This window comes from Anoplopoma fimbria, chromosome 10 (genome assembly GCF_027596085.1).
Source record: "Anoplopoma fimbria isolate UVic2021 breed Golden Eagle Sablefish chromosome 10, Afim_UVic_2022, whole genome shotgun sequence".
NCBI classification, from domain to species: Eukaryota; Metazoa; Chordata; class Actinopteri; order Perciformes; family Anoplopomatidae; genus Anoplopoma; species Anoplopoma fimbria.
The window spans coordinates 21493284-21507659 of NC_072458.1; the positions used below are offsets into that span (position 1 = coordinate 21493284).

The 14376-nt window shown below is 33.2% G+C and overlaps 2 protein-coding genes across 2 annotated transcripts; one reads left to right on the forward strand and one right to left on the reverse strand.

The window, feature by feature from the left end:
• Positions 1-1057: 1057 nt before the first annotated feature.
• On the reverse strand, positions 1058-4247 carry tmem238a (transmembrane protein 238a). The gene is made up of 3 exons (XM_054605640.1): positions 4035-4247; positions 2503-2660; positions 1058-1415 (listed from the first exon to the last, which is right to left on the reverse strand). Exons 2-3 carry the CDS (start codon positions 2654-2656, stop codon positions 1252-1254), a joined length of 318 nt encoding a protein of 105 aa, XP_054461615.1. The 5' UTR covers positions 2657-2660; positions 4035-4247; the 3' UTR covers positions 1058-1251.
• A 1444-nt stretch (positions 4248-5691) lies between these two features.
• On the forward strand, positions 5692-11300 carry ccdc106b (coiled-coil domain containing 106b; the record flags this gene model as incomplete). The annotated part of the gene is made up of 6 exons (XM_054605637.1): positions 5692-5812; positions 6805-6996; positions 8384-8536; positions 8614-8823; positions 9858-10018; positions 11058-11300. Coding segments are annotated over 6 exons (993 nt in total), but the record flags the coding sequence as incomplete, so codon positions are not given.
• Positions 11301-14376: the final 3076 nt, after the last annotated feature.

The window sequence follows — 14376 nt, forward strand, 5'->3', positions numbered from 1 at the left end:
CATCATATAATTTTGTTCAATTCTATTCTAAAGGGGCAGAAAAGACCTAAAGATAGAAAATAAACACATTAGACAATATAATTTAATATATTATCAGTCCTGATCTTTCTTATTCAGGCCACAGGTGGATATATTCTCTGCTGATGTTGTAGTAATTCCTATTAGTCACCAGTAGAGGTCAGTACACATCATAGATCTACTAATAACACTGAATATAAGATAAAATCACTTTTTATTGATCCCAGTGAGGGGAAATAAGGTGTTACAGCAGAAAAAAGAAACAAACAAGATAAATAAATGAGTAATGTATGCAGGGGAGAAAGTAAAGGGGGAAATAAATTGAATACCATGATAGATTATGATTATTTTAAAGATATACCGTACAATATCATGGTACAGTGTAAATAAAATATTAGGTATATTTATTTATTTCAGAGTTTGGGGCAACTAACTGCACTTTAGACACACTATAACGATATTTTTTTCAATCTTAATTGATATATTTATTTTCTTTATTATGCTTTAATGTTGTTCTAATGCAATGAATAAAATAAAACAACAAAAAGAAGTTCAGTCTCCTAATATTTATGAGTAAAGTGCAGAATATAATATGCATGATGTGCATGTATTAATAAATGTAAAGCTATTTAATATAAACATGAAATATTTATATATATAATGAAATAAGATAATATAGAATAATAAATTAAAACACTGTATAAGCTAATAACATTCAGGTATATATAATATAAAATGACATGTTGAATACAATAATATATACAGTGATTGCACAGTGATATATAATCTACAAAAAATCCTCTATATGGTTAATTCTGAACATGTGTAATGACATATTACAATGCTGCATCTCTCTATATTTATAAATATATTTTTTATATATATTTTTTGTTGTTTGACTTGTTCATTGCTCATTAAAATTCATAGATTTCTCATATTTCAGTTGCTCGTAAATAGAGAATTAATCTTAAATGTAATAAAAACAGACTCTTATAATTTATAAAAATGCATTTATTGAAATATAACAAGACACCACATATAAAACACCAAAAAAAAATATTAATCATAATAAAACATTAATATCACGTAACAGAACTGTAGCTGAAATGTTTTCTGACGTGCTTGTAACAATAAGAGTTTGAATAAATGTTTGTGTCTCATATTAATACTGACAAACACAGGAGACTCCAGGCTCTTAATCTGAAATGTGGTCAGACTTGCTGTCCGTTGGGCTCAGATGTGGCCCCTGTAGGTGCGGATCTTGCGGCTGAGGTTGCGGGCCAGCCGGTCCACGGCGCTGCTGATGTGTCCGAGCTCCCTCTTGGAGGTCAGACCGTCGATGTTCCCGCTGTACCACAAAACCCAACCGGCCAGAGACATCAGCACGAACAGAGCGCCTGAGAAAACAGAAACAAATAAAATAAAAAGAATGCTTATGAACCAAAATAAATACATATATAACTGTTACAAAGATGTGTTATTTGATTTATTCTATTTATTCTATTATTTTCTGTTAGTGGATGTGAATGACATCAGCAGACAGGAAGTAAACATGGAGCCAAGATGTTGCCTTCTGTTTAAACTGTCTATATTTTGGATTTATAAATCTGTTTATTGATATCTGTTTGCACTCTTTCTCACTTAACACTGTAAGTGCTGCTTAAAATATTCCTTTGATATCAATAACATTATATTTGATCTCTTATTTTTGTTTCCTCATTGAATTTTCCTTTCTTTACAGTTTATATCATGCTGTAAACAAAAATATAGCTCACTATGTGAAACTTTTTTTTGTTAGGTGTTGATTAAATGTTTGAAGACAGACGCTGCCTGATAAAGCAGTTGTGCAAAGTTATCATTAATGGGAGTGAAACCCAGATAATAAACATCATTTTCATCTTATTTTGAAAGGTTATCATGCTTTCTGTTTTTGCTAAATAATTGCAGTTTAAAAGTGTAAAAAATGAACGTTACATCAAAATTGCATGAGTACAGCTCAAAGGGGAAACTGTGAAATATAATATTCTTTGTTTCTCACATACGATCAAGCTAACATAAATGTTTCAAAAGTTAAAGTCAATATTTTTAAAATATTCTATTAAGATTGTATTTTCTTATATTTCACAACTATTGTGGAACATGTTATAAGTTTAAAGTTCAAGGATCATTTGCAAGAAAATATTCAATAAATGAAGAAAAGAAAAGTAAATATATTCATGTTTTGGTTGCATAATGTTGTTTAATGTCTTTTATGTAATTAAGAATAATATATTTTGCTTTTCAACATTTTAAATTTAAACAAAGGAACAAATCAATCTTCTCTAAAACTTCCCACTACTACTGAATGATCACTGAAGTAAATAAGGAAGAACTTTATGCATCAATAAAGAACATAATTCTTCTTTTATCTGCTTCCTCTTTTCAACGTTATGTGTTTGTAACTCATCAGATATATTCCACATCACTGGGACATTTATTTCATACCAGTATAGACCAGTAAGTCTCCAAAGTCCCGTCCTCTGATCTCCAGGGGGGCGAAGACTCCCACCAGCAGAGCCGCTCCTCCCAGTAGGTCCATCAACACAGCGAAGGCCAGAGCCAGTTTACAGCGGGAGAGGCCGTCACACACGGTCATCATGAAACTGAAGAAGAAAGACTGTTATTAGCTAATAAAAACATTAAAAAGTGCCAATTTTTGGATGAAATCCCGCTTATCCCGACTTTAAAAGCTACAAATACATGTTTTTAGTGTCCATCATATATAAATATGTATATTTATCCCTAATGTACTATACAATTCTACATTTCTAGGTTTTTATTGGATGATAATTGTCATTTTTAAGCATAAAACACTAGTTCAAAACATGAGCAATAGATATTTATCATTATAAATAAACTACAGATATATTAAGTTCATATTTTACATTTTTTCTTAAGATTTACTATCCCAAAAAAATGAAAAGAATCATTAAACAAACTTCTAGAATTGGAATATAATAACAGTCTAAATCATATGTTTGAGATACCTTTTGCTTTATGTATTTGATATCAGACATGATACTGTTGATAATAGTACTTGTCACTTTAACAACATGGATTATAAAGTAAATCATTAAACCTATTAAAATAAATGTTTTTAATACTTATGTGTGGTTTAATCAATGATCAAAATAGCTGCTATTTATTTTTCTACTCGATCAACTGATCAATTATCGATTAATTGCAGTGGTGGAATGTACTTAAGTACATTTACTCAAGTACCCTGCTGAATTTAAGTACATATTTGAGGTACTTTTACTTTACTTTGATTTTTGATTTTCTTTCTAATCATTTGGACTATTGATTTATTATTTACAAACCAAACAATCAATCTATTAATAGAGAAAATAATCAGGAGATAAATCCATCGCACAAATAATAATCATTATTAGTTAATAGTTAAAAATGAGCTCCAACTAAGACAGTAAAATCCTGCTTTTACATTAATGCATTAGTAATAATAATCTTATATTAATATATAATAGTACAACATCCACAGGGGACAGAGTATTATATTATTATTATTATTCTTTAAGTACATTTTCCCCATTTTAGGCTACTTTAATAAAGTTACATTTTCAATGCAGGGCTGAGTATTTACAGTATTGCATTAGTACTTTTACTTAAGTAACTGATGTGAATACTTCCTCCACTGACTGTATAATCAACATTTAATCTATATATAATGTAGTATTAGCCTCCCAGCTGAATGAATCCATTATAAGATGATATTCAGGTGTAATAGTATTCAATCATGACGTCATATTGTCTGCAAGTTTTTTTTAAACAACACAACTAGATGTAATGTTTATTTCACTGTGCAAATTGTCCAACAAAAGATGTATAATGTAAAAGTTATTTCTCAGTGAGATGCATGAACTCCCTCACAGCAGAAAGCCTCCTCAGGTGAGGCTGTTTTCTGACTTTACACTTTAAACTAAACTTTTAATTAAACTTTTAATTCTTCTTTGACTCACATGTTTTTGTTGTCCGTCCAGCTGCATAAAACGTGGATCTCTCTGTTTGTTTCTGGAGCTTTTTCTGCTCTTCCGCGTTGTTCTCACCCTCTGCAGACCTCCTCCTCCTCCTCCTCCTCCTCTTACCTGCGCAGCTCAGGTGACGCGTTTCCGTCCTGGTACCTGTCCCAACACCTCCAATCACAGGACAGCAGCTCAGGTCACTTCCGTCTGAGGTGGAGTCACACACACACAAAAAAAAGTTTACAAGCTGCTGATGCGTTTGAACAGAAATATATAAAAAAAAAAAAAAAAGGTGTTTTCCTGGAGCGGATCGTTGTGCGCATGCGCGTGGTACACCTGTTGAAGCCACTTATAATCAGGTAATTAGCTGAGGAGGAGGTCGCCGGCAGCTGTGGTTGGGTCCAGGCTGTATTACAGAAGTATAACTGCACAGAGGACCACTGCAGACCAATAATAACAAGTTTATCACATATTTCTGGTTATTACTCATCTCAGCAGCTCACCTGGACTCACCTGGACGTCATGAACGCTTCAACCAACAGAGACGAGCCAGGTAACAGCAGCTTTACATGGCGAGTCCACCGTGTGCTGCAAACACACTGACTCAAATGCATTTTAAATGTTAGAATTATCTAAATACATCTTCCTTTTTAAGGTTATTTTCATACATTTCAAAGGGTTGAGGTGCATTTGTGGGCTCAATAAATCACTGACTGCCTCTCAAAAGTCATTATTATTGTTAATTGATCAATTTAAGTCCACGTTTTTATTACCTAATATATAATATAGTTTTATACACTTTAAACAGCGTTTTCTATGTTATGACTGTTTTACTCATGTTATGTTTTGTTGATTTATCCCCATATAAAATAAACAATAATGCTATTTTTATTTTTGGCATTGCTTATATTTTGGATATAATTTAATTGATTTTTATATATTTATATATTTAAAACATTGCTATGTTTCCTACTTTGTACCCAAACTGTGGCACAACACTTTAATTAAGTTATATCTCATCTTGTTTTATCATTTATTATCTAGTTTATGTAAAGCACAAGTGATTAACCTGAATACTTTATTAACTTTGTTATTAGAGCTGAAACAACATTAGTCCCCGCTGTGGGACTAATAAAGGATTATCTTATCTTATCTTATCTTATCTTATAAATCAGTCCACGGTAATTCATCTACAACACTTTAGATATTGATTTATTGTTTAAGTCATTGATTTATTAAGCTACAATGCTAAACATTTCCTGGTTTCAGCTTCTCAAATGTGAGGATTTTCTACTTTTACTCGGTTTTACACTGAATATATTTTGCTTTGCAGGCTATTTGAATTAATGAACAAGATATTTGAAGACTCAACTGTAGCCTAAACCATTATAGACAGACTCATGCAAGGTGTGCTTTGTGAAATAGTATTTATTTAATGCTCTTTAGTGCTTTAAAAACTGTGAGAAACACCGTTTTATAGACTTGTATCGCATTATAAAGAAGAATAAATCAATACATTTATAATGAAAATAATCTTAAATTGTGGTAGACCTAACTTGCTAATGTTCTGCTGTCTTGTGTGCGATCGTCAGAGCACTACATGCCCCAGTCAGCATCATCCTCATCATCAGCAGGAGGAGGAGGAGGAGGTGGTGGAGGAGGAGGAGGTGGTGGAGGTTTGTATCTGGACGCCTATGAGGTCTCTTTCCCTCTGGAGGAGAGCATCGAGAGGCCACCTGCGTATCACCTGAACCAGGGTCAGCCGATGATGGACGGTACGCCACGTCTACTACACATTACTGCTCTGCTAGCTGTTTCACCAAGTAGCACTTACAGTTTTCATGCTGCGATCAATAGATGTGGGAAATTCGGTAAATTCGAATAGTTTCTGAGATACAGTTAATCCCTCAACAAGTTAAAATGACTATAATTCATTTAAGTCAAAGTGCAAAAGTTCCTCCTTTACATACACTGTATTTTAACTAACTTTGAAGAGAGTGATGATGTATACTGGGAATGTTAAATTATTCCGACAGCACAATAAAAGAAAAGAAAAGAGAAAAACATTTAAAAAAATACTTGGACAACAGAAAAAAATATTAATATATAAATAAATAACAAGAGACATAATGAAATGAATAATTAGTTTTAAAGTACTGATACATATAACATATGTAAATATATATATGTAAATACATATATAAATATATATATATATATATATATGTAAATATATATATATATATATATGTAAATATATATATGTAAATATATATATATGTATATGTATGTAAATATATATGTAAATATATGTAAATGACAGGTAAGATACATGTTAATTTGTGCCTTTTTTTCTTTCTTTCTTTTTTAATACAGACTGAATACACATAACAAAAGCAGCAATATGATGACTTAATAAAATACCCTCAGAAAAAGAGAAAGAAATTATAAATAAATAAAAAAACAAGAGACAAAATTAAATTAAAAGGGTCCCTTGAGTAATTCAAGTTATTAGGTTGACAGTAACAATATACATTTAGAAACTGATATATATATATATATATATATATATATATATATATATATATATATATATATATATATATATATATATATATATATATATATGATTCAGGTTCATTTGTTTCTTCCTCTTTTTGCTCCTCTACCTCATTTGGTTGTGCAAATTTGAGTGAAATGAAGGTTATTTTCTTGAGGCCTGTCGCTGAGGTTTGGAGTAAACACTCTCTCGTATCTCCTCCTGCAGAGCCGGTGGCGCAGGAGCCTCCTCACTCTCAGTACAGCCCGTTCATCCTGGTCTCTAACCTGCGAGCTCACCTCTACGTCACTCTGGAGAAGAACGCCTGGCTGCAGAAACGCATCGAGGAGCTGGAGGACGAACGCAACTTCCTCCGCTGTCAGCTGGACCGATTCATCGTCAGCATGAGGGGTCCGGAGGGTGAGGAGTCAAACTCAATGTGATGTATTTAGTTTGTTAACGAGAAAAACAACCAACAAAGAACATAAGGGGAAACTTCATAAAACTCTCTATGAACAGGATTACTTATATTAGATATTTATTTATTTAAATTAATAAAATGTATGCAGTTTATTTATGTAGTATACTGGATTAATATAGGCAACAGATATTTAATAGATTCAATGGGATTATTATGTGTTGGGAAAATACTGTAAGAGGCTAAAATAGGTACAATATACATATGAAACCAGTATAGAGACGACAAATAAATGTACTTCCATTGAAGGTTATAATAAGTACAATTTCTAAACTTAAAATACTCCATTCAGAATTTCTAACCCTAACCCTAGCAGTCAAATGTTATTAAGTATTATTTGTCTCTTTTAAAATCATTAATGCACTAAAATGTAATCAGTGATTTAATGTTTTTATGTAAAATATGTAAGACTGATGACTACATCCATTAAATATATCGATGTTGAAGTGTCTTAAAGCTGCATTCTCTCTCCTGTCCACCAGGGGGCGACTCCTCTGGTTGTATAGAAGTCTATGAGAAAATGACTCTACTTCTCTCTTGATTTATTCCCTCAGTAAACATTGTAAACATGAGTTTATGGTCTCAATCTCTAGTTTCAAGTCTTCTTCAATACAGCATGATGTTCATTTAGTAAATGATGCTCCATTTAGAGTCAAACAGACCATAAAGTAGTGATTCCTCTCTAACTTGTGTGGAGCAAAAGTAGCATGTCTTTCCAAATAGAAACACTCGAGTAGAGTTCCAGAAGCAGCCTTTACTGCATTAGATTATAGGTGTCGTTTTTACACCATTAAGTTTGTCTATAATAGACACGCAGTGAAACTTAAATAAGTACTACCCTGAGCCTTCCTCGTAGCACTTATTGTATTCGTGCACTTATTGTAGTTCGCTGCACTTATTCCTATTCGTATTTGTTTACTGCACTTATCCTATTCGTAGTAGTTTGTAGCACTTATTATATTCGTATTAGTCTGTTGCAATTATTGTTTTCGTAGTAATTTGCCTCTGCACTATACTTTTGCTCTGGTTTATGCTTTAAGATGCTTGTTTAAGAAAGGAGATGCACTTATGACTTCTGGTGACTAGTAGTTCTCTTGAATACCTATGTTGAATACACTTCCTGTAAGTCGCTTTGGATAAAAGCGTCTGCTAAATGACTGTAATGTAATGTAATGTAATAATATTATATATCTTTACTTTCTTGTTAACATTTTTTAATTCAATAATCTGTTTTCTGGGTTTCAAAAGCCAGTGACATGATTTGCCCCTCATGCTGTTGTTTCTTGTTTATTATATTAAAGTTGGGTATTGTGTTTTACTTTACCACAGTGACAGAGTGGTGTGGAGACCCCCAGCGAGGGGTGAAGGTCCAGCCTGCCAGCTCTCCCTCCCCTCCCTCCCCCATGACCACCCGGTCTGGGATGACCCTCAAACGCCTCCAGGGACCAGGATCTCGGCCCCGTCGCAGCGCAGCCATCCCTGGTGAGCAAATCAAACGCACCTCATTCTGTTAGAGAAATATTACACAGAGACTGACTCGTTACTTTATACGGTTGCAGTGAAGCAGGAGTTTCATCTGGAGGAGGATAATTACTACACGGAGGACGAGTACGTGGAGGAAGAGGAGGAGGAGGAGGAAGAGGAGGAGGAAGAGGAGGAGGAGAAGGAGAAGGGGTCGAAGAAGAAGGGCCGAGGTCGAGCCAACGGAGAGCCGAGGATGAAGATGAGGAGGATCTTCAGGATCACCCACGGGAGGGAGAGACAGAGAGGTGGGTGATGTACTTTAATATACTATAATATACTATACTATACTACACTATACTATTCTACACTATACTATACTACACTATACTATACTATACTACACTATTCTATACTGAACTATACTAAACTGTATACTATACTGTATACTATACTATACTAAACTATATACTATTCTATACTATACCATACAATATACCATACTATAGGTACTAAACTATTTACTATACTATGTACTATACTATATTAAACACTATACTATACTATTCTATACTATACCATACTATATATGATACTATACTCTATACTTTACTATACCCATACTTTACTAAACTATACTTTACACTATACTGTAATGTATACTATATTTTATGCTATACTTAACTAAACTATACTATACTATATACTATACTATACTATTTACAAAGCTGAAATTTAAACTACTAAACTATATACTATACCATACTATACTGCATAAACATATATGCAATACTATACTATACTCTATACTATACTATACACGCCTATACTATACTGTACTATACACTATACTATTTACTTTAATAAACTATACAATAAACTATGCTCTACTAACCTGTACTATTATAATATTATACTATATACTAAACTATATACTATACCATACTGTGTACGATAGAACTGTTGTTTAACACACAACGTTCTTTGTCCTGCTGAAGTCAAACCAAAAGATTTAAAGGGCCAGTGTGTAGAATTTAGTGTGTCTATTAGCAGAAAATGTATATAATATTCATGACTATGTTTTCATTATCACATGAAGGATTGTTGTATATTTGTTTGCTTAGAATAAACCATTCATACCTACATCTGGAGCAGGAGGAAGGGTCCAACATATTGCACTGCCATGTTTCTACAGTAGCTCAGAACGGACAAACAGAACACTTTTGTTTTTATGTTTTACAGTCCAAATGAATCCACATCAACCAAAAGCAGTTCCTTATTTTCAGTATTTCAACCCTCCGTTTTGTCTCCCCTCCCTCTCCCCGCTCCTCCTCCTCCCCAGTTAAAGACCCTGAGGGGGTCATGATCCGTTATAAGAAGATCCTGACGACCTACCAGCGGGTGAGGAGCATGTCCCGAGCCTTCCAGATCCACGGAGTCGACAGAAACACCATGGCCTCCACCTCCCCCATCGCAGAGCTGCTGCTGATGGCTCCAGAGAAGGTCAGAGTTTTATTATTGTTCCTGGTTAGTGTCTGCGGACTCAATGATGCACTGCAAAACAAAGAAGTCACCTTCTATAACGACAACAACCTACGCTAATAAAAAGAAGTATATTTTAATATGTGTGCAATTCATAACAGGGCACACACTGAAAAAAAAATATTTTTTAGTTTTAGAGCAGATTGCTGCTAAACAAGATATCCTAAATACTCAACTGGTCCCTATTTCTGTACTTAAAATGAAACAAACTCCCTAAACAGTCGTCATAACAGTTAGTTTGTGTGACTGTCTGCAGACTGCATTAGTATAAATAAAGCAGATATAAAAAAAATCCAATACAATTATTTGTCAGCAACTTGTGACTACATTGATTCAAAGCAGCAGCACAAGAAGAAGAGTTGGTATTGAAATGTTTTTGAAAAAAAAGGATTATTGACCTTTTTCTTGGTCAGCTTTCAGTCCAAGTCTACTTCCTGTCAGCAACTTCATGAACAAACATTGTAACAGGAAACACACATGGAACCATTTAGAAGAGTTCTGTTGTTGCTTTAAACTACTTGAGATCGGTCTTGGACCAGTTTTTTGAAGTCTGGATCGATCGCATTGTTCCACGTTCTTGTCTCGGTCTCAGACAAAGAGGATTTTTATTTTCAAGACCACAACTGAGCTGATATCAGTAAATTGCTTGTGTATTGTCTGCTTTATGTGACTGGATGCAAAACCTTCTTCAAATGCAACCAATTAATCTGCAAAACAGCTTCCAAAACACTCCTGCCCTTGGTCTTGACTTGGTCATAACCCCTCAAAGTGTTGGTCTTATCTTGGTCTTGATACACTCTGGTCTTGGTCTAGACTTTGTCTCAACCCCTTTAAAGTCGTGGTCTAGATGTACTCCGGTCTGCATCCTGACTTTATCTTGGTTTAGGGGGTCTTGACTACAATGCTGTTATGTTGTCAAATTGAAAAAGGGTCTTTATCTACTTTATCTACCTTATTTCTATGTCCTCTAAACCAAAGAACACCTCTGATGTTCCTGCAGGTGGCGGAGGTCGGGGAGTTCGAGGCGTCGAAGGAGAAGCTTCTGGATTACGCCCGGCGCTGCTACAAGACCATGGACGACCAGACGCACGCCAAAGTCCAGACCATGAAGAAGAATAACAAGCTGCTGCCGATCTCCTACAGGTTCAGAAACTGACCAGCGAGAGAAAAAAGGATGGAGGAGACGGGAGGTTTATCTTTATTTTGAACTGTTTCCACTTTTATTTCTCATTCTCTTACAATAGGAAGAAGTTATAATAAATGTGAGAAAGAGAAGATTAGATGCAAAATAAGAGGAATTATTTAATTTGAAAACAATTAAGGATTTTTGCCAACAAGCTGCTTGATTCATTTTTATGATTTTCCTTTTTGTTTATCGTGCAGCTGTTAAGGTGGGAAGATTTTTTTCTCTGTAGCTCAGTTGTAGTTAAGAGTTTCTTTGGAGGTTAAGGTTACTTTTTGCTTTTGCTCAGGAATTAACTGAAGTTATTCTTTAACTAGAAGACTCAGTATATTGAGAATAATAATGTCCTTGAAAACAAGTTTAATTTCAAAGTGCACTGACTGATTTTTGAAAGGCTGCAAACATTTTATAAAGCAGGTATGAAAGTAATCAGAGAGTAAATGTGTTATTTTGGACAAAGACTATATTGAATTTGTTCTGGAGTATTTACAGACCCTAGAGGATTGTTTTCTGAGATAACTGGCCTTCACCTTTTTGTTTTGCATCAAGAAAGAGATACATATTTACTTATTTATTTATTTATTTATTTGCTTTATTCATTTTTGACACAGCATTTTGTAGTGTATGAATTATTATTTTGTAAATTATTTGATATTGGAAAAATAGCATTTGTTTGTTCATATATCTGCTGCCTAAGTTATATATTTTATTTGAGTTAGCCTCATGTTGTCATTTTGTGAAGGTTTGAAATGTCTCATCATGGAAAAAAAAGTAAATGACTTTAAATGGATGATTGTTTCATTTGTTTTTTACAATCAGGACACGATTCATGATGGACATAAATGAAAGTATGATTTCAGCCTCTGATCAATCATTCAGATGAGTTTATGAGAAAAAATACACAACCACTTTGCATTAAACTCATTTTTTAACCGTTTATCTATATGCTCTTACTGCAGCAATATGATTTAATTCTACAATCACAGTAATTCAGACAACTGATCGTTTAAAGTGACTAAACACAGATTTTTACATTGTGAATATTTAAAAAATGAGACTGACAGATTTTGATGTAAAGCTCTTATTTATAATAGCAATACTGGTTTGTACTGTCAGAATGTACTTTATGGCAGCTTGAATGTTGCATTGCCCCCTGTGGAAGGAAGGAGAAATGCAGATGTTATGATAGTTTGTGATAAACTTCTGTGATGGATGGGTTCTGAAAGTATGATAAAGGGACCCAAAACAGATTTAGCAGCATTAATACCAAGTTCAATAAACTGCAGTCAGTTATAAAGCTGCATATGTTCATAAATCACTGCAGGGGGGGCAAAACCTTTTTGGGATTGTGGTGCCATATACCGAAAAATATAAGGAGTCAACAAAAGTAAATGCGTAGTTCTCAAGAACTTACATTGTAAAAATATTGTGTTTATAGAACAGAAATCCCACGTAACATGAAAAATGTATTTTATATCAAAATAACTACGATAAATATATAAAATAACACTACCAAACATTCATTTGACATTCATTTAATGGCTTGTCATATTACAAAAAGTATTTTTTATTGAGAAGGGTATATAGATACACCAAGGCCACATAATGTCTGTCTCTAAATGAGCCTTCATAGAAATACACAAGATTCAACAAGAAAATACAAACAATGGCACAATAACATGACCTAGAAACTCAAATCAATCATGCATAACTAAAAGTTGTTTTATTTTTCTTATTAATTGGGTAAAGTCTTGCACATATATACTAACCTCCTGAACAAATAATATATTTATATTACGTTTGGACAAGTCTCTTTGTCTGACACGACACATCAGGAAAGCTTTTTAAGAAATATATTTGAAATAAGTAAAAGATAAAGTCTATGACAAAGTATATGTAGACATCCCTGACCAAGCTTTTGTTCAAGTGTCCTCATACTTCTGGTCATGTGGTTTGAATTATGCTGTTTAAATATGACTTCCAATGCATTTGTAATGTTGTAAAAATGAGGCGAGATGGATATAAATGTATTAAAACAGATTTTTTTTAATGTAATTTTGTTATCATTGAGAAACACATAAATGGAAGGCAATTATATTATTTTAATGTACATCTTGGGTCAACACTTCACATTATGACCTTCATGATACACACAAAGACATTTTCTATCATCTACTAAAGTGAATGAAGATTTAAAAGCATTTAATTCAGAGCAGCGTGGAGAGCTTGAGCTGCAGCAACCACGGAGTTCAGCAGAGCGACATCTCGGCACAATGAAGCCCTTACAGTCTGATCAATAACCGGCTGTTTCCATCAATCACAATACTGGCAGCCGGAGCACACGGGTCAACTATGAAGAATGTGAGTTTCATGAACCATAATGAGGGTCAGAGACTAAAGATTCAAGACTAACCCGTCAATTATGACACTTATTGTCTTAAATGACTCCATTATGTCTCAGCGTGGGAATAAAGTACAGCAGACTGAAATATTACGATGTGTTTATGTAGGTTTATGTAACCCTAACCCATCAGTTTTTATTTTATGAAACTAGCTTTAATTCCACATGTTCTTATAACTTTTAATTATATATTATAAAACAAATTATGATTTATTGTCTCAGAAGCATGTTTTAGAATTAACTACTAAGTTTATTTTGTATTTTCTGTTGTTTTTAATTATTAAAATGAATTATTCTGTCTCATTTTCAGCTTGGTTTCGGTTAAGTAACAAATAAACAAACTTTATAGAATTTTAATAAACTTACTAAACAAAGCATAAGTGTGAGAAAAACACACTTAACTAGAATAAATGTTGACCTGTTAAATGTTCAAATAGGATTGGACAACGGATTTGTTTTGTTATTATTTTATGAAACTAGCTTTAATTCCACATGTTCTTATAACTTTTAATTATATGTTACAAAACAAATTATGATTTATTGTCTCACAAGCATGTTGTAAAATGAACTACTAAATTTATTTAGTCTTTTCTGTTGTTTTTAATTATTAAAATGAATTATTCTGTCTCATTTTCAGCTTGGTTTCAGTTAAGTAACAAATAAACAAACTTTATAGAATTTTAATAAACTTATTAAACAAAGCATAAGTGTGAGAAAAACACACATAACTAGAAT